Source organism: Vicugna pacos, chromosome 32 (assembly GCF_048564905.1).
Source record: "Vicugna pacos chromosome 32, VicPac4, whole genome shotgun sequence".
NCBI lineage: Eukaryota > Metazoa > Chordata > Mammalia > Artiodactyla > Camelidae > Vicugna > Vicugna pacos.
Genome location: NC_133018.1, coordinates 8,277,586 through 8,297,899, shown reverse-complemented (window position 1 = coordinate 8,297,899; position 20,314 = coordinate 8,277,586). Strand labels below are relative to the sequence as shown.

Here is a 20,314-nt window from a genome sequence, read left to right as displayed (position 1 = left end):
GTGTGTCCACTTAAAAGCAGGCAGAGAAGGCTCAGAGAGGGTGAGCAGCTTTCCTGAGGTCACACAGCAGGGGAAAGAGAACCCAGAATTCCAGCTCAAGCCTGACTAACCCCTCAAAGCATCATCACTCTGCAGCCTCAGCTCCTGGGTAAAGTTCTGGGGCTCTCCTGTTGACCAAGATCGTCCACCAACAAGCTCATGAAGTGGATGGCAAATTGTACAAACTCTGGTTGTCTATAGCCTCTGTTCACGTCACTTGCCCAATGTCGTGGTTTGGTCCAGCTGGGACTCAAAGCCATGTCTTTTCACTCCTGGTCTGTTTACCTCAGGCCACTTTGAGAACGGAGAGGTCAGATATAGGTAGAGGGACGAGTCTGGGATTTGCCATCAGACACACCCCTAGCTCTGCTGAGTGACCTTGGGCAAGTAACTCACCCTCTCTGGGCCTTAGGGTCCTCCCTCGTGAAAAGGAATTACTACTTCCTACCAGGCAGGATTGCTGGGTATAATTCAGTCATTTAACGTATCCTCCTCTAGGCAGGCACATGCTAAGACGGAGGGTCCCAATCTTTCTCAACTCAGTCTCTGGAGTGTTGGGGTTGCTTTGTAGATTTCCTGGGCCAGGACACCTAACAATTATATTTAGTAAACAGGTCCAGACCACTTAATAAGCAGCTATACCCTGACACCCTTGTAGCTGCTTGAAAAAGTAAGGCACATAAAGTGAAAGAAAAGATGTTATTTTTATTTCACTTTTTTTAAATTGAAGTATAATTGATTTACAATGTTCTGTTAGCTTCTGGTGCACCGCATAGCGATTCAGTTATGTATATGTATGTGTAAATTTCATAACCTTTTTCATTATAGGTTATTACAAGCTATTGAATATAGTTCCCTGTTCTATGCAATAGGTCCTTGTTGTTTATATAAAAAAGAATGAAATAATGCTATTTGCAGCATAGATGGACCTAGAGATGATCATACTAAGTGAAGTAAGTCAGAGAGAGAAACACAAATACCAAATGATATCACTTATATGTGGAATCTAAACCAATGACACGAGTGAACTTATTTATTTCATTCTTAAATAACGCTTATGTACAATTACAGTAATTGTAATGCAATTGTAATGCAATTGTAATACAGTTACTACTGCAGAGATGCCTGTTCGGCTCCACCAAACTTCTCAAACTTTCAGCATCAGGTTGGACTCCGCCCCCTTCATCCCCTGGTCCTTATTGATTTTGTCATAGTTCTTGCTTTTGAGAACCACAACCACAGAAAGCCTCGCTCTGCAAAGACGGGGCGTCATCCAAAGGGAAGAAGCTCAGTCTGATGTTAAAGCTGTGACCTTCCCCCAGCTACTGGTGCACATGGGACTGGAAGATGTCACTGTGTCTCCTCAACATTTTTTTTAAAACCTCAAAGAACCCCAGTCAGATTGTGGTGGCACCCCAGGGCACCATGGCACCTAGTTTGGGAACAGTAATGCTAGGCTCTGAAAATATAGCAATGTGCAAACAGACCCAATCCACATTCTCAGGGAGCCTGGGGTCTGTTGAAGATGCGGGAGGAGAAACAAGTCTATGAAGGAAATCATAAGAAATCCTCAGCATCATCTCCACCAGGAAGGCCTCCCTGACTGCCCAGGCTAGGTCATGTATCTCTCCTCTGCATTCCCATGGCTTCTATAGTTACACAGCACTTGCTGCAGCTGATTGAGATGATCTGTTTACGAGTTCCGAGACTCAAACACACACCTCACCTGCTAGGACTGTATCCAGTCGGTTCTTGTATCCCTTGGGCCCAACAGGCTCAAAAAAATGACAGTATTTGTTGCTATTACTGCCATCATCACCGTTCGCAGCACTCATGCGGTCTTAATTGCACTTCGCGGCTTTGTTGCAACTTCTCTTTGGTGACAGCAAGGTAGATGGCTGCTGGGGCTCCCGCCCAGAAAACATCAGCCACACCATGAAAAGTAATGATCTGACAAACCCAGCGAGGGTTTTATGGGCGGCTCTCTGGGGAGGCACAGAAGGATTCTCCTGGGGGCCCTTGGCCTTCACTGCCTTGCCCCCAGAACACCACAAATAGGAGACAAGGAGATTTCCTAGCCTAGGAGGAGCCCACGTGGCCAGACCTTGGCCAAAGTAAAAGTTTCCACAAACGAGTCATCCCCAGGGGCCTCCCCTCTGCCAGCAGGCTGAGCTCTAGCTGGGTGCCCGTCTTCATTAAGAAATTCCCGTCTCTGAGAAAGCCATAGCTCAGAGCAGTTCACGATAGCCCAGGGGATTCGGGCACAAGAAGGGCCCTTCATTCTAGCAGAACCGTTAAATGCACAGGATTTAAAAGCCAGCAGGTCACCTTTGCATCCCAGCTCTGCCACTGGACAGCTGCGTGACTTTGAACAAGCCGAAGCCGGTGTCCTCATCAAGCAGTAGCTCATGACGATGTGCCTAGTATACAATAAGTGCTCAACTAACATTGGTTGCTAATTACTGCTCAGTTTCAGTGTTCCACGACCACAAACCCTTCATAACAATAGCCAGGGAGCCTGATTTTGAGCATTTTGCTCAAATGTGCTCCAAAAATGTGCATTTTTTCCTATACTTAATGCGGTGTGGAGGGAGGGGAATAGAAATGAGGGCAGGTGTGTGATTATGTCTGTAAGACCATCAGTCCAGCTCTCTTGAATTCCTGGGAGAGAACGGGATGAAGTCACACCACTGTGATCAGAATCGTTTAAACCTAAGACAAGTGATTGTCAACCAGGGGTGACGTTGCTCCCCAGGGGACAGTTGTCAGTGACAATTTCTAGAGACAGTTTCGGTTGTCACAACAGAGGGAGAGGAGTGCTGCTGGCATCTAGTGGATGGAGGCCAAGGATGCTCCTAACACCCTACCAGACACAGAACCACCCACCACAGAGTTGCCCAGCCCAAAATGTCAGTAGCATGTAGGTTGAGAACACCTGCCTTAGATGATCTTATTTCAAAGTGTGGGTACATCCTCGGAATGTCATTGTCCAGCCACATCCCAGCTAAGGAGGGGGTCTTGGTCCAGTCCATTTACTTAACAGGCAGGGAAAAATAAATGAAGTCCAGAGACATAAAATGATTCACCCAAGGACACACACTAGATCCAAGCCTCCGGTTTCAAATTCAGGTCACTTTCCATCCTGCCATCTTCTGGGAGCTGAGGATAAACACAAATGCCTTCAAAAAACAGCTGGCTTTTTGCCAGGGAAACAACTTCGCATGGAATTCTTCTCAGACTCTGACGGCTGGGTCAGAATTGAAATGGACTGACTTTGGAGCCAAAGAATCAAATCACAGCTCAGCCCCTTCCTTCTTGTGGGACCTTTCACAAGAGGCCATCCCCTGAGCCTCAGTTTCCTCATCTGTAAAAATGAGTGTCTAATGCAGTGATTAACAGCAAACTTGGACCACTTGGATTTGAATCCTATCTCTCGCACCAAGTTAGCTTAACAGCTTACCCAACAAGATACCCAAGAGTTCTGTGCTTCACTTGCTCAGATATAAAACATGGACAATGATAATTAATATCCGTGTCTTGTGGTGGTTGTGCAACTTACATGAGTTTACAGCTATAAAACTCCAAATAGTGCCTGGCCCATAGGATGCTCTCAGTAAATGTTGGCTGTTCTGCTCAGAACTGTCAACCATCTTTAAGGACTTGAGGGAGGATTAGAAATAATATTTGTAACTCCGCTGGTACAAAATGGATATTTGAATTAATTGGGGGAATTAATTAATTAAATGATTAATCAATTACTTAACCATCCCAAGACACCAAAGCAGCAGTTCTGAGCCCTAAATCCTTCATTCCTAAAGTTCTGGCTGGACTTTAGAATCACCGGGGGAGCTTTAAAAATAATACTTTGAGGGAACTAATTAAATTAAAATACCTTAGGGTGCAGAGCCAGCCCACTGAATAATCTAGGGTGATTCTAGGATGAAGCCAGGTGAGAACAGCTGGGGACGCCTCCCCCTCATCTTCCTAGACCTGCTGTCAACATCTTCCTTTACCCCCAGGTCTAAGAATTTGTCTTTTGTCCCTTTCTGTCTCCCCAGGGCCAGGACAGTGCCTGGTCCAAGAAATAACCTGTGTATTACATGAACGTTAAGTTACAAAAAGGCAGGGGTCACGTCTGTCTTTCTCATCATTGTATGTCCAGGGCCAAGAACAGTCCCTGGCACATGGAAGGTGTTCAGTAAATATATGTTGTACTCATTAACCTGTTAATTTATGAAAGATAATTCCAGGGAGTCTGTGGGGAACGCCTTCTGAGTTGCCACTGCCACCTGCTGGCACCTTTGCTACACTGCAGGTGCTGCACTTGGAATTTGCCTTCTCTTCAAGGATCACTTACTTCCCCTCCCCCCAGAAGGAAGGGAAGCCCAGGGAATTAGATCAGCATTTCCCGGGTAGGGGGCATCAGGGAAGGCTTCCTGGAGGCGGAGACCTAAAGGCTGAGTATTGAAAGACAAGACTTATCCAGGTTGGATGGGCAGGTGAGGTGTAAGGTGAGAAGCAAGAGGAATATTTCATAATTTATCAGCACCACTGTCCACCGTTTACTGAGTACCTACCTTTCAAGGGCATGCTAAGCCTTTGCACACATTGTCTTATTTAATCTTCCAAGTTCCTGTGAGATAGGTACTGCTATTATCTCCATTTTACTGATGAGGAAACTGAGACTCAGAGAGGTCATGGCCCTTGATGGAGGTCACACAGCTAGTAAGTAGCAGAAGCCAGATTTGAACCCAGATTCCACAGTCTGGTACATTCTACTGTGCCCCTGAGTAACCCACGCCCAGAGGTAGGGGAGGGAAAGGGGAGTTTGAGAAATGGGAACCAGCTCCATGCAAGGTGGGGACGTAGAGAAATGATGCTGGGGAGACTGGACTCAGTCACACTGGCTCTGAGTAGGAGTCCCCAGAGATTTGCGTCATCTCATCAGAGCTCCTTTTGGCTTGCCTTTTAGCGGAGGAGTCCCTGGCGTGTGACAACCCAGGGCTACCTGAAAACGGGTACCAAATCCTGTACAAGCGACTCTACCTGCCTGGAGAGTCCCTCACCTTCATGTGCTACGAGGGCTTCGAGCTCATGGGCGAAGTGACCATTCGCTGCATCCTGGGACAGCCATCCCACTGGAACGGGCCACTGCCCGTCTGTAAAGGTAAAGAAACTTACCCACATCCCGGGGACTAAGGGACCCAGACATGTCAGGGTTGACTTGCAGGGATTCTAAATTTGCTCTAAAACCCCAAGCTACTGTGTTTCACTAAATCTAAGACCCCACCACTATTATTTTCCAGACCACCGAGAAAGAAGGAAGTGGTTGCCAATTAAACAATGACACCATGCCTTCTCCTAGCTTAGCTTTTTTTTTTTTTTTTTTTACTTACTAAAAGAGCTCTTTCAAGATTAGACTTTTAAAAGAGGCAGCCTGCCCAACTACTTTGTTCCCAAGGGTTACTTGCACAGCCTCTCGCCCCTCCTCCCCACCATCCACCCTACCCCCACCCCCTGCGCCGTTGCCTCTGGGGAATTCTCCCAAGTGTTTCACACCCATCCTCCAAAGGCTGAAGAGTTTGCGCTCAGGATTCCGCGCTCACGAACACCGTGAGCGCCGCCTGTTGGCCGCGATTGTAACACCCCATTGGTTTTTAAGACACGCCCCCATCTCAGAGATGGTAAAGGCGGGGCGGGGTAGGGGAGGGAGGAGGTTTATTTTATAATCAGTGAAATACTCATCATTGAAATTAAGTAACGACACATCTATTGAGATTTGGGTCCGCTTATCTGTGTCTTTCATGTGTGAAATTAATAATCATGTCCGAAATATGTTCAGTGCTTTAGGCAAAAGGATTTAACCTTTTATGGTTAAAACTCTCTTAAGAATCAGGCAGAATTCTCTCCCCAAGGGGAAGGGAAACATACAGTTCTACATTTCTACCTGGGGATCTGTAACTTTAGCGGATCCCCAAATGCCTATCTATGATGTTCAGCACTTTTTTTTTTTTTTGGATTGATGACAAAAGTGTTTCCTGCAAGAAGCAAAAGAAATCAGAGTTGCATAAGAAGCAGTGGCCGTGGCTCCCTCCCTCCCTTCCCCCACCCCTTCCATGTTCCTCTCCGAAATCCATTACTCATCACCTTTGAGCTTGTATGCGTCCCCGTTTCCTTGGACTCATACAGATAGACAGACTGGAAGGATGGGAAGGGGTTGTTTGTTTTTTACAAAAGGAGAAATAAAAAAAAGGAGGGGCATGTCATACAATGTTTTGCTTTTCCCCACTTATCAGAGACATCCGTTGAATCAGAAAACAAAACCATAGCTCTGCCTTATCTTTTTTCAGCATTTCCGATCATTCCACACTGAGTGTCTGTCATAATGCACTCAGTCTTGCCAGCGTGGGTGGATCTGCCGGTTCTTTCCCCGTCTCTTACTGGTTTTGTTTTGCCAAAAACATCCTTGCCGGAGAATTTTCGGGCCTGGCTCTGCCATCGTCCACCTGCCCTCCCCCTCTGACCTGGGCTTCCCCTTGGGTGAAATAATTGGATGAGTCCACATCAGGTTTTCTAAAGGAGGGTCAGTGGCTGGGCCAGCAGCAGCAGAATTACAGGGAAGTTGGCCAGAGCTACAGACGGGCCAGCCCCAAGGACGCCGCCTTGGCAGGTCCAGGAAAGGGCCCAGGAAGCTGCACATTTTATCGCTGACCACACTCCAAGGTACAACATTTCCTTCCAGTTCTAAGATTCCATGGAAGCTTCTGCCCTCCCAGACAGGCACTCAAGGGTCCAGCTCATGTCCTGGGTGGAAAACATCTGCCTTTGGGATTTTGTCTTGACCCTCACCGTTCATCAGCCTTTGTCCCACATGGAAACAGTGAAGAGACCAGAACTGCGTAGTTAAGAGCAGAGGCTCGAGATGGCCAAGCAGGTTGAAATCCTGCCTCCAACCCTTAGAAGCTGTGTGGTGACTTCTCTGAACCTCCGTTTGCTCATCTGTTAAGTGGGGGTGATAACAGTATCGAACGAGATTGTCATGAGTGCTAAGTGCGCCAATGTATGTAATGCTCTTGATGTGCGGGATCTGACACATGGTGAGTATCAGGAATTCGTGCCCTATTTCTTTCATGTCTATCCCCTCTGCTCTCAGGAACTTAGGAGTGTGTGCAGGCATTTCTGCTAACTCCAGCAGCCCAATATTTAAAACAAACAAAAACCATAACTCTAACTTCAGCGCAGTGTGGCATGGACTTTTGCATCTAGTTGGGGCGGGGGCGGCTTCATTTCGTGCAAACGGAGTGAGTTCACTTGACATTGACCAATGGTCCAATTTCCCTTTCAGTGAATCAGGACAGCTTTGAACACGCTTTAGAAGGTGAGTCCAGTGATGACAAAATCCAGTAAACCAAGCTCATTGCAGAAAGCAAGGGCAGGTCCTTGAATATCCTTACCCGGGTGCTTTAAAAAAAAATCTTTAAGCAAAAATTCTGCCTTCACACTGCTGAAGATCATTTCAAAATAGATGATATCAAAAAGAAAAAAAACTGTGGAATTTGCAACTTACAGCCCGAATTAGGACCTGAGAGAGAGCTGCCCCCAGCTCTGTTCATGCAGACGAGGTAAAAACTTCTGGGAGTCCCCTCGCCTGAGAAAGGCGTCACCCTCTTGCAAAGCTTTTCAACCATGTGGTGCCACTTTGGGGAACTACATCTATGGATGCATCACCTTCCATGCTGAGCATCCTCCTGGTTTTGGGGGAGAAAGATCTTCCCTGGGGAATTTTCTGTTTTCCCCTCCGTCTCTCTCTTCTCCAGCATAGCTCTCCCTGGATCACCCCCCTTGTTTTCTGTTCTTTTGTCAGAAGTTACCAAGTGAGATTTATTAATGTAGAACAAGATGCTAAAAAGTGATCCAGGATTTTGTTTTTATTTTGTGGTTCTCTCCCTTTTCAGTCCCTCCCCCAACACGTAAAGTCCTCTGCTGTCTGTATAACCTTCGTTCAGTTTGGTCCAAAACCACTCACTGGGCTGTGGTGTCAAAATATATATATATTTTTTTGTTTCATTTTAAAAATCCAAGTTTTAACCAATTAGATAGTTTTTATTATTATTTTGGGAACCACTTAGCTTTCTGACAATAAACAGTTCACTCAGAATCTGGGGCGGTGGGAATTCTATGCCATTAGTTGCTCGCTCTTGCAACAGATGACATTTTAATCCAAGCAGACAGAGCCAGGGCTCAAATACATGAGCGGGGCGGAGAGCACATGTTAGTCACTCCACTGGAAAAAGAGAGAGCGTTTATCGGTGCTAGGCTCTGTTCAGGCCCATCCTTTGCTGTCTTCCACCAACCAATGAACCATGCAAACATGTCAAAGGCCTGGCTTGCTCAGGGAGTCTGATGCCATCGTGGTGTTCCGTGCGCACGCATTTCTCTTGGGCATTAGGATCAATTTTTCAGATCTGAAGAGTGGCGGTTAATGGATTATAGATCGGCGGGCGTGCAGCCGGGCCCTGGTAGACGTGGCGGCGGAGAACCGCAGAGGGGCGGAGGCCAAGTGTCCCGAGGGGATGTGGGGTCTCCCTTGGAGCCGTGCTGGGAAAACGCCCCCGTCGCCCCGCCCCCCGCCCCCACCATGGTCCTCGTAGTTCTTGGGGTCTCCACAGACCGTGGGGAGGTAGCAGGAGGCTCCAGGGCAGGCGGAGAGGGCTACCGGAGAATGAGCGGCCTTGGCCTCTGAGGATCAAAACGGGGTCTTCCCAGTTGGGGTGTCGTGGGGTGCAGAGTCCTGAGCACTGATCCGGCTGCCCAGCGCCCTCTGCTGGACGGTCTGATTGAGCAACTCTAGGGGGAACTAGCCAGTCTGGATGCAACAAACTCTCTAACCCCACGCAATGTCAAGCAAATCTGCCTTTCCTGATAGCGCATTTGAGGTTTTATCCAGGTCTTCCCTTGAATTGGATTTTAACCAGATTTCAACCGGTAACCACCCTCCCCACCAAGAAAATGATTTAAAAGAGTGTAAATCTTGGTGGCCTCGGTGACCACCCCATTCAAGGATGGGTCTGGGCTCTGTTGCAAAGAACCATTTCCTCCAGTCTGCCCCTTCTCCCTCCTGGGGGTGGCTCTCCAATGGCCAAGGCTCTGTGACATCAGCTCTTTGAGTGGGTGCAGGACTGGGAGGGTGGGAGCTCACCTGGGAGCCAGGTGCCCTCACCAGCCTGTCTTTAGTAGCAGAAGCGGCAGCGGAGACATCTCTGGAAGGAGGAAGCATGGCGCTGGCTATCTTCATCCCAGTCCTCGTCATCTCCTTACTGCTGGGAGGAGCCTACCTCTACATCACCAGGTGCGGGGCTTCGGGTGGCAGTGGCGGTTGCCATCCATTCAACAGTCAGTGCCCCAGGGGACTGGGCACTTCACCTCTCTGAGCCTCAGGTCTCCACCTGTAACCTTGGGGACAGTGGCACTTGTGTGATCATCAGGATGGTGTGATTCAACTCAACTCTGGGAGAAATTTTTCTTACTGAAGCCTAGTTGGCTAACAATGTTGTGCTAATTTCTGGTGTACAGCATCGTGATTCAGTTCTACATACATATATATATATTCCTTTTCATATTCTTTTCATTGTAGGCTATTATAAGATATTGAATGTAGTTCCCTGTGCTGCACAGTAGGACCTTGTTGTTTATCTATATTATATGTAGTAGTATCTGCAAATCCCAAACTGGGAGAAACATTTAGATTGAGCACTTACCAACCCTCCGTGGTAGGAGGGCTGAGCATGCAGCAGCGAATCAGACAGACAATATCCCTGATGTCACGGAGCTAGGGTTTAGTGGGAGAGATAGACATGTGCTGTTACCAGGCACACTCACTCATTCATTCTGTCATTAACTCATTCATTCATTCCTTTATTCAACAAATATGTATTGACAATCTAATGTCATTGTCCCTGGTGTTAGGGATCATAGAACTTGACTTTAATGAAGAAGGAACATACTCAGCCATGGCCAGGATACTCACTAATTCATTCAACTTCACAATTATTGAGCACCTACTATGTGCTGGGCCGTTTTCTGGGCTCTAAGAACATTGCTGCACAAAACAAAAGGAAATCTTTGACATATGGGGCCCAGGTTCTAATGAGGGAAGATAGACACTAAGTAAAGTATAAAATAAAAGTATGTAGTACAGTAGAAGGTGCTAAATGCAGAGAGAAAAAGCCTGGAAGACAGAAAAAGGGAGCTGGGGTAGGCGACAGTTGCATTTTAAATGGGAGAGGTAGAGGGGACCCCACTGAGAAATGACATTTGAGTAAGAGCTTGAAAGCAATAATGAGTAAACTATGCACATATATGGGAGAGGAGGATCCCAGGCAGAGAAACAGCATGTGCAAAGGCCCTGAGGCAGGCTTTTGCCTAATATAAATGTTCCCTGCCCTGTGGAGCTCACAGTCTGGAAGGGAGAGAGGAGAAATATGCAAATTATAAGATACTATGATAAATACAATGAGGGAAAGAGGATAGGGGGTGGAAACAGAGACCACTTCTAAATAGGTGGCCAGGGAAGGCTGTTCTGAGACGACACAGTAGACGCTTAATAAATGCACATTAGTTTTGTTGTTGCTCTTTGCATTAAAGAGGAACTTAAATCGTCTTACGATTAAGCCCCACCCCCTCCCCAGTAAGTGGAGCTACAGGCATTAGTGATCAGTGGCTGGGTTAGGCTCTGAGAGCAATTATGATTTCAGCTTTCACCCCACTCAGATTCTCGCCTGCAAGAGGCTGTTTCCACACATCCTCCTTGTCATTCGCAGAGGTGCTGATGCTCAGGAAGGTGCTGATTCCCTTCGGAATTGTATGGTGTCGCCTAGTCCGGGAAAAGTAACTTCTCTTCCCTTGACTGTCTCTTCTCCAGATGTCGCTATTACTCCAGCCTCCGCCTGCCCCTCATGTACTCCCACCCCTACAGCCAGATCACCGTGGAGACCGAGTTTGACAACCCCATTTACGAGACAGGGGTGAGTTGGTCCCTCTTCGTCTGCTCTGTATTTGTCAGCATTGAAACCGGAGGTTTAATTTCCTTTTGCTCACAGTGCCGCTGGCGGAAAGGCATGGCCAGTGGTCCCGTCTCATCCCCACTGAGACCCCTACTGAGACAACTGCTGGAGAACCCAGCTCTTTTTGCGAGCTGGTGACAAGTCCATCGCTCTGTTCATTCTTAGCAGAATGACCACAGAAGGAAGGGGCTGATGGATGGGTCAGAGCCCACCAGTGGCCTGGTAGCAACAGGTGGCATTCCCAAACACCCTGTTGAACTCCATTCCGTGCTGAATGGCAGTGTGTAACATCCCTCCACATTTGAGTAGCAGGCTTTGTGTTGGGTACTAGGGACACAGCTAAGCCAAACAGACACAGTCCTTCCATTAATGAGCTTATAGTCTTGCAAAGGAGACAGATATCAATAATAATAATAATAATAATAATACGTACCATGGGCATATTAAATGCATATCACCTTATGCATAATCTCCTTGAATCCTTTCAACTCCATATGATAGATTCTCCAGTTATTTCTGACTGACTGATGAGGACACTGAGGTTCAGAGAGAGGAAGAATGATTTGGTCAGGTTGTACACAGCCAGGGCGCACAACCTGTGTCTAGGATGCAAATTCTACTTGATTCCATTCATCATTACACTCTCCTGCCTCCCCTTGAACCTCAATCTCATGTGCCAGTGAAAGTCTTAATTGCAACCAACCATAATTTTTAAGGGCCATGAAAGAAATTGGACAGGGTGCTATGAGTGTATGATGGGGAACACTTGGAGGGGGTGGGAGAAGGCATCTTTGAGAAAGTGAGATAAAGCTGAGACAAATAAGGTGGGTAGAATTTATATGGTGGTTGAAGAAGATGCCAGGAAGACAGGAGAGCACATGCAAAGGCCCAGAGGCACATGTGAAGAATTGGAAGGCTGGTAGTGACTTTGCAAAACCACAACCCTTCAAATTCACTGTGTAATGATGTACAGTCGTCTCCCAGTATTTGGGGGCATGAACTTGACTTGATCCTTGTCCCTGCTAACCTTCCCTTCCTCCTACTCACTCTGACTTCCTGTGTTGGTTATCAACTGCTGTGTAACAATATTATTGCAAATTTAGGAACCTAAAAGGACATACCTTTACCACCCGATAGATTCTGTAGGTCAGGAGTCTAGGCACAACTTCTGTAGGTCCTCTGCTCCAGGATTCAAAGACTATAATCAAGGTGTCAATCAAGGCAGCGGTTTCATCTGAGGCTCAACTGGAGATGGTCCACATCCAAGCTCCCATGGTTGTTGATGGCATCCAGTTCCTTTCAGGCTGTTGGAATGAAGGGCTCCATGGCCTGCAGGCTGTCAACCTTAGTTCCTTTTCATGTGTCCCTCTTAAGGGACTAGTGTACAACATGGCAGCTTGCTTTCTCAAAGTCAGCAAAAGACAGAGAGCGTCTCCTTTCCAGACGGAAATCACAATCCTATGTAATAAACATAGAAGTGACATCCTGGTCCCTTTACTGTGTTCTCCTGGTTAGAAGCAGAGCATAGTAAGGGCAAGGAATCATACAAAAATGTGAATACCAAGAGGATGGAGATCATGAGGACCACCTTAGAGACTGCCTACCGCACTTCCATCTCTCATGAAGCACAAATGTAATCGTTTAACTATGTTGACCTATGGGAACTGTAGATCTCCTTTCAAAACATGTGACAGTGACCCTTTCTGGAGCCAAGTCTATGACTTCTTATATCTCCCTGCTCCTCTGCCCTCGGGGCCTGGAGTAGATTACACACACTCCATGAATATTGGAGAAATTGAACTGATTGCTACCTGCATGTTGTAGTCATTTTAGATGTGGCACTGGTAAGAAGAGGTTATATGTTGTTTTACATTCTGCATAGTTTCTTTCTGACTCCTAAAAGAAGGTCCAGCTGATGAAAAATAGCATGTTAGAAACTACACCTTATTAATACTTATTAGTATATGTATCAGTTACTTAGTGCTATGATAATGCTGAGTAACAAACAGTCCCAAAACTCAGTCACTCAAAGCAACAAACATTAATCTGCTCATCAGCCCAGGGAACGTGTTTCCAGCTCATTTCGGCTGGGGGATAGTCCTCGTTCGGCAGTCCTCACTCACACATCTGGGACTGGCTGGTGGTTGGCTGGGTGACTCAGCTCTGCTGTCTGTTCCCCTCATTTTCTTGCTGGTGGAAATGGCCATTAAGGCAGGCTCTGCTCATATGATGGCAGAGGGGCAGGACACAAGCAGAAACACACATGTGCTTTTCAAACCCCTCTTTTGACCCACTTTCCCCATAACCCACGGCAAAAGCAAGTCAAGGTCAAAGAAAAGAGACTGCAAAGTCACATGCCCGATGTCTTGGATGCAGAGATGGGTGAAGATCCGGAACCAATTGCGAGTCACTGTGCCACACAACGGGTTAACAGATCTGGGCTTCTCTCTCTTGCAGGAAACAAGAGAGTATGAAGTTTCCATCTAGAGAGAGCTCCACTTGAGAAGGGAACTTACAGACAGGAATTCAACGACAACCTCCTCGAGAGATTCATCCAGAGACCACGTGGCATTTAATGGAAACCCCAGAGTGTTGACTGTCTTTTCTTTAGACTTTTTATTGAAGATTTGCTGTTTTCTTCACTGTATTTATTATATTTAAAATCGAAATAGGTGTGGTTGGATGTATTGCAGCTGCAGCCAAATTCATGGTACAGCCTCAATCCTGAAGCCAGGTGGAGGACCTACAAAATGGCAAATACAGCAGCAGGGGGAAGAGAAGGGGAAAAAAGAGGCTGAGTTTCTCCCAGCAGCGCTGCCATGCTATGGCTGCATCAGATTGCATGCATCTTCGCAATCCATGCCCACGGCGTTTTTTCCTACAAATCTAAGTCCCAAGATTAGGTTGGAAAGGGTGTTTCTTGTTGAATTAACTTGGGTTGGAATTTAGCATGGATCCTTAAACAGGTCTGCTCCAAAACCCACCTGTGTCCTCCCTTCCAGTTTTCGCAGCTTCTCAAAGGTCCCTCCCCATCCCCTCCCCACCCCACCACGGCCCCTCTGAAGGCAGCAAAGGTGTTATCGCATCGACATTCCCTTTTACCACCCTGGCCTCGCTGGATGCCGGCAAACTTAAGAAAATCTTTTCTCTCCATAAAGGTGACAGATGACAAAGGAAAATTTTCAGAGAAGATGAGAGATTTGAGAGTTCCAGTGAAGAACTGGATGAGGGGGAGCGTTAGGTAAGGGAGTCGAGCTAATTAAATTGTTCTTTTCTCTGACACTCTTTCAACGACGAAATTGATGCTCCAAGTGCCAGAATCGATCACCTTGTTCAGCGAGGCCACCCTCAAGCTGCGAGATAGACCCGCAGGCTTTGGACGTGTGAGCAGCACCACCCGTATAGTTAAAAGGGTTTGTGTAGCAGGAGAGACATCCAGAGGTGATCTCCGGTCCCCTCTCGGGGTCCTGGAAGGCCAGAGCCCTCAAAAGAGAGGAGACTCGAGTGCACTGTCACCCTAAGAGGTGACACCTTCAGAATACACTTGCCTTCCAGTATTTTGGGGGAAGGGAGGGCCCTCAAAGAAGAAACTACTTTTCTAGTGTCTGAAGCTCTGCCCAGATGTTGGATGGTGGCATGAACACTTGACAAGGACCATGGAGGTGCAGAGGAACAGGGCCACGGGGATTAGAACCATGACAGCATCCACCCCCATCACATGATTCGATCTCCGATGGGGAGAGAAGGAGGGGTTCCAAGCCAAAAAGGAATTCTCGGCATCTCATTAATACTATGAGCATCCTTGTGTGTTACCAGGGTCCTTTCGCCCTAACCCAGTGGGACTGGTGAGTGTGTGACTATCTTCCGGAAGATTCTTTTCTAAATAAGTATAAAGCGAAGGCAGAGGGTGAGGCTGCAGGGAGGAATCGTGTGTGTGAGGCTGATCCACCTCCTGAGGGACGGCCGATGGATCAGAGAGGCACACAGGCCCAGTGGCTTTGAGGGCCCTCTTTGGCGCCTTCCCAGGCTCTCTAGAATTGTTCTAAACTAGCTGGTTTTCAAACCAGAAAAGACCTTTCTGGCTGCCACGGCTTTGGGAGAATGGCCGGGAGCCCACGTTTTTGGTAGCTTGCTTGGGAAGCATCTGGAACAGAATACAGCAGTTGGCTTTGTACGCACACACCTACCCTCCCCACCCCCAGCCAGGAGCTTGGACCTCAGTCTTGAGGGATCTGAGACCCAAGTATTTCCCTCCTGCCAGAAAAGCATCCCCCACACGTGCTCCTTCGAGCTTGCATTCGCGAAGCACTGCGAGATCAGTAAAGGCTGCCCTCCCCACCCCAGCCACTCCGAGCACCGCCCCCTCCGTCTTACTCGGTCATTTTCTAAAGTCAGAATCTGGTCTTGGCTTTTATTTCTATTTGATGCTTCTTCTAACCCTAACCCTGGGTCATCCGAACGAAGAACTCTATTAATGATTTTTAATTTTAGAACATACTATGGTTATGTGAACACTAAACATTTGCCTTTCATAAAGACTGACGAAATATACAATCTTTATGCTAACCCTGTCCCCTAAAACTGGCCAGGCCATGGCCCAGCAATTCTTCTTGGCTGTTGGACGGACAGAGAGGTGTTGATTTTTATTTTGTTTTTCCAGGATACCAATGTCTTTGTTCTGTCTTAGAAGTACAGCACCTGTAACCATGTTTTTAAAAGTTTGTTTTAGCCTAAAGCTGGAGTGGGCAAGCTTGACAATGTACAGTGTGATTGAAAAGACAGGTTGGTGTCTATTTTTCTTTTCGAAATACCTGAATGTGTCTTTGTAATAGGTAAAGGTAAAACAAATAATAATAATAGTGCCAAAAATGTACCAGGCATCTCATTTCCGCTCACGTCATGTCTGTTTTTTATAAGACCAATGTGAAAACCCACTGGGGTTAAATATTTTTGAATCGGATACAATCTTGAGAAACTCAAGAATGGACTGAGCCTTCCTACAAGCTACTCTTTGTTTTGAAGACATCGGGGAAATACGTTTACAGCTATTTCGAGCTTCAATGAATGAGTGTGATGGTGTGTATTACATGCTAATTCTCATAAGCTGTATCTGTCAGCCACCCCCAACCCTGTGCTTATAAAAATGCACGCCCTCCACCCTCTTCAGCTTGGAGCTCATCCTTCTGCTGTTTGTCGGGGGAAGGGGGTACAATTATTGAGCCAACTTGATGGCCGTCCTTACTTCGTTCCATAGACATGCTTTAAAAATGATCTTCTGAAGCCAGCTCCTTGGAGAGCCTACAGATCCTCAAGCTGATAGCTTTGGAAACAGCCAAACAGCCCAGCAGGAAGCAAAGTGGCTCTGTAATCGGGATGGTTGTATAAGCAGAAAGGACTTGGCAGATATATGGGTAGATTCAGGCTGAGCGTGAGCTTTGGACAAAAATGACCTTTTCTTTGGAGTCAATCCAAAGGGTATCGCTTTCCAATGCTCTTGAGGGGCCACTGGGTCATCTGAGGTCAGGTTTGATTGAGTTGTTCAGCACCCCCCAAAGGTACGCTTTCTCCTGGGGAGTTTCCATTTCCATTTGATGTCCAAACCGAATAAAAACGCAAAACAAACTTTCTAAGCTAATGAAATTAAGTCATTTTCCACTTTGTATATATTGATGCTAATAAAACAAATGAAAAAGAGTCAGATCGGTGGGGTTTTTGTTACAAAGGCTCCAGGATGACACGAAGTGGCATGTTTCCAGTTGCTGGGGGTTCAGTTGGGGTAACACCCACTGACACTTTGAATGCCAAGACAGGACGGCCAACTCGGGACTGGTTCCGGGAACATTTGGGGAGTGTGTGGAACGAGGCCCGTCCGCTGCCATCTTCAGACACACCGCCATCCAGGACACACCAGGAGCACCGGCGTCCGAGGGCAGAAGAGGGCGGACAGCCCAGCTCGAGCAGACGGCAATGCTCAGGCAGTCGCTGGACCAGAAGACGCCCACCTGCCTCGGTCCTTTGCTCAGCCTCCCAGTTCGAATGCTCATCAATTTGGGAAACGCCGTCACAGATACACCTAAAAATAATGTTTGGCCAGCAATCCAGGCACCCCTTAACCCAGTCAGAATTAACCATCGCAGCCTGTCTCCATTTAACAAACAAAGCAGCTGTCCAGGGGGCACCCAGAAGGAAGGGAGACAACTCCTGACAGATGAGCACCAGCGATGATACGTGCGGAGACTGACGAGGGCCTGGATGAGCCAGGTGAGGCTGTGGCTGGGAGTGAGTGGTCCAGGAGGTGATTCTAAGCTAAGGCAGGGAGGGTGAGCAGAGCCCTGCAGGGTTGCTGGGGAAGCTTCTGGGCAGAGGGAGCACGTGGAGGGAGGACGACGAGAACCTAGCCCCTTGGAGGGACAGCGGGTGTGGCTCAGGGTAGGGGGAGGTGTTGCTTGGCCGGAGGGGGCCAGGGAGGCCGGCCGTGTAGGTAGCAGGGGAGGGACAGGACCGGCTCTGTTTAATGCGCCCTCTGGTGGCCATATTGGGAATCCAATCCCAAGTCTGGGTAATTCTGGAGGCTGGGAGCTCCAAGTTGGCCCTTTATCTCACGGACAACAAATGCGGAAGCGGGTCGGGGAGGAGGCACGTGGGGAAGCATCCCGGTGGGCGGATTGACGTCCGGCGTGCTCCTTCCCTGAAGGTGTCCAATCATCTTCTAATATAAAACGAGGGGGTGGGGCTTCTGAAAGGTCCCCTGGGGAGAAGCTTTATCAGTGAAGGGGGGATGGGTGGCACTGGCAGGACTAGGATGAGTCTGAATCAGTCATGGGCTTGTCACTCAATCAGTTCTTGAACTGAGATTCCTTGGAAGGACAGACAAGGTGAAAGGCAGCAGGATGCTTTCAGAAACCAAGATGCTGTTTCCAGTGCCTGGCTGCCTGCAAATTTAGAACAGTAGTGGAGCGACAGAGCTTTCCTTGAGGCCAGAACCCACCTGCACTGGTAGATGTGCTTCAGACAAAATGAGCAGGATGGACGGCCCTCGGCCAGGAGAGAGAGAGCCATAAAGCAGTGACCAAAGAGATCCCTGCCAGGATGATGTAGTGATGACATTAACAATCATAGAAATAGTGATAGCTAATAGCTGGCATTTATTGGCTGCTTGCTAGTTCTTTTTGTTTTGTTTTCTACATTTTAAATACACGTTTTCTTTGAGAATAGTTTTAGATTTCCTAGTTATTTGATGCACTTTAATATCTCATTTACTCCTGTGAGTAAAGAAATCAGTATCATTCTCCTTTGACAGATGTGGTATCTGAGGCTCAGAGAGGCTAAGTCCACCCAGCTCATCCAGGAGGAAAGGGGACCCAGGAGGTCTGGATCCTGGTCGATGTCTAGGGTAGGAATGGCTGAGGGCCAGCCCAACCAGTGCTATCTCCTCCTAGGGCACCCAGAACTGAAGCAGATTTTAGCCCGTGGACGCCCTGAGCACAGGGATTCTGCCTCACTTGGCTTTGTCCCAGGACTGTTTGGCTGGGTTTAGCAGTGGCGAAGGGCGGGAACTCTGGGCTTGAATCTTGACTTGATCGATGATTAGCAGCTCATTGGGGTGAGGGACGCAGGTAGAGAGGTGATGCCTTCCTACATCCCTGTGCAGCCCCCAGATGTGGGACTAATACATCCCTACATAAAAAAAAGGAGGAAAACAGAAAAGATTTCACCAACATGGAACCTAAAAACAAAGGTAAGGTGTGAGTGCTACTTTCTCGAAAGGTCTATCAACTTTTCAGCTCTTGTGCCCCCACCAACCTCCCATTCCAAGTGTCTCCCCCTCCTTCCTTCCTTCCCCCTCTGCTCTCCCCAACCCGTTTCTCTCCATATTATGACTCTGTCAAAGAGTCACGAATCCCCTGCCCTAAAACATGGTATAGTAGTTTCAACATGGATTTCATGGCTTACAAGTTTTAAAAACCTACTTTTCATTTCCTTACATTTCCAGTATGTTTTTTTATTTGCACTCAACTAAGACATTACCATTTTAAAACAATGCTGTTCGTATGACTGCAACGTTGTTGCCTGGGACACACAGGCATTGTGAAAGATTCGCTGGAGGAATGAATATCCACTAGCAGAGAAATCCAAGGTATGACCAACGTTGAGAGCGTGCTGGGCCCCTTTAAACCGCCAGGTGGCAGCCTCGGCAAGGCTTTATTGGGAGGTCGCACTAATCCTAAAGTGACACAGTCACACTTCACTGCCTCCCAATGGTTATTTTCTTTGGACAAAGTCAGCTGATGAAATGGATTGTTTCTGATACAAGAGGTTTCAATTTGGAAACTTAGTGGACTGCCCTTGACTCTTGACAAAGAAAGAAATGAACATCTCTGGTGCTTCATCCTTGCGCGTGAAACAGACCCGGGTGGAATGCGTTCTGGGTAAAAAAAAAAAATGGGCCCACCTTGGACCCTGGTCTTGTAGTGTCGCCCTCAACCACTCTTAAGTCCACAGAAGATTTAAAAGAATCTAACTTTTACAGCCAGTCTCTCAAGGGAACTGAAAGGGAGGCATGTCACCCAAGGAAACTTCTTGAAAATTCTGTCGCCAGTTCTGTCCCGGAGAGTCTCACGTTCCTGGGGACCTGCTCTGCTCTCTCTCCCTCCCCAAACCCCATCTGGCTCTCCCCACTTGCAGAGCTGGGGTCCCCTGCTCACTACCCCCATCTCCTACCCCGACATCTTTCTTCCTTCCTTATAAGGCTGCCAAATTAGACAGTAAATACAGAGGCTACCCAGTTAAATTTGAAAATCAGATTTTTTTTTTTAAATATCGTATAAATCTGTAGTATAAGTAAGTTCTGACTCCGCGGGCTCCTGACTACCCTCTGGCCAATTAGAGTTTCCGTGGTTCGTTCAGAGATGGTCACATGACCCAAGCTGGGCCAGTGGGAAAGTACAATTTTGGAATTTACTTATACTAAAATGTAGTCATCCTTTATATGAAATTCGAATTTAACTGGGCATTTATCTACCAACCCTAACTCCCTCTTCTATAAAAGCTGTAAATGCCTTTTCATTTCTCTAACCCCCAGCCTGCAGGACCTTCCCTGGTCCTCAGTCTTCTTAGCAAGCAGAGTTAGCAGAAAGGGGAGAGTTTATTATTTTGAGGTTGTTCACAAATGCAACATACTCGTTCCCCTCTTTCCATTTTTGTTGTATTGC

General features: G+C 47.4%; 1 protein-coding gene across 1 annotated transcript in view; it reads left to right on the top strand.

The window, feature by feature from the left end:
* The window catches only part of SEZ6L (seizure related 6 homolog like), a 60,616-nt gene extending 46,944 nt beyond the window's left edge, over positions 1-13,672 (top strand). The window contains exons 12-16 of the mRNA XM_031692649.2: positions 5,012-5,206; positions 7,385-7,417; positions 9,280-9,388; positions 10,961-11,063; positions 13,560-13,672. Coding sequence (XP_031548509.2) covers positions 5,012-5,206; positions 7,385-7,417; positions 9,280-9,388; positions 10,961-11,063; positions 13,560-13,589 — 470 coding nt within the window. The 3' untranslated portion in view covers positions 13,590-13,672. The remainder of the gene's footprint in view (positions 1-5,011; positions 5,207-7,384; positions 7,418-9,279; positions 9,389-10,960; positions 11,064-13,559) is intronic.
* Positions 13,673-20,314: the final 6,642 nt, after the last annotated feature.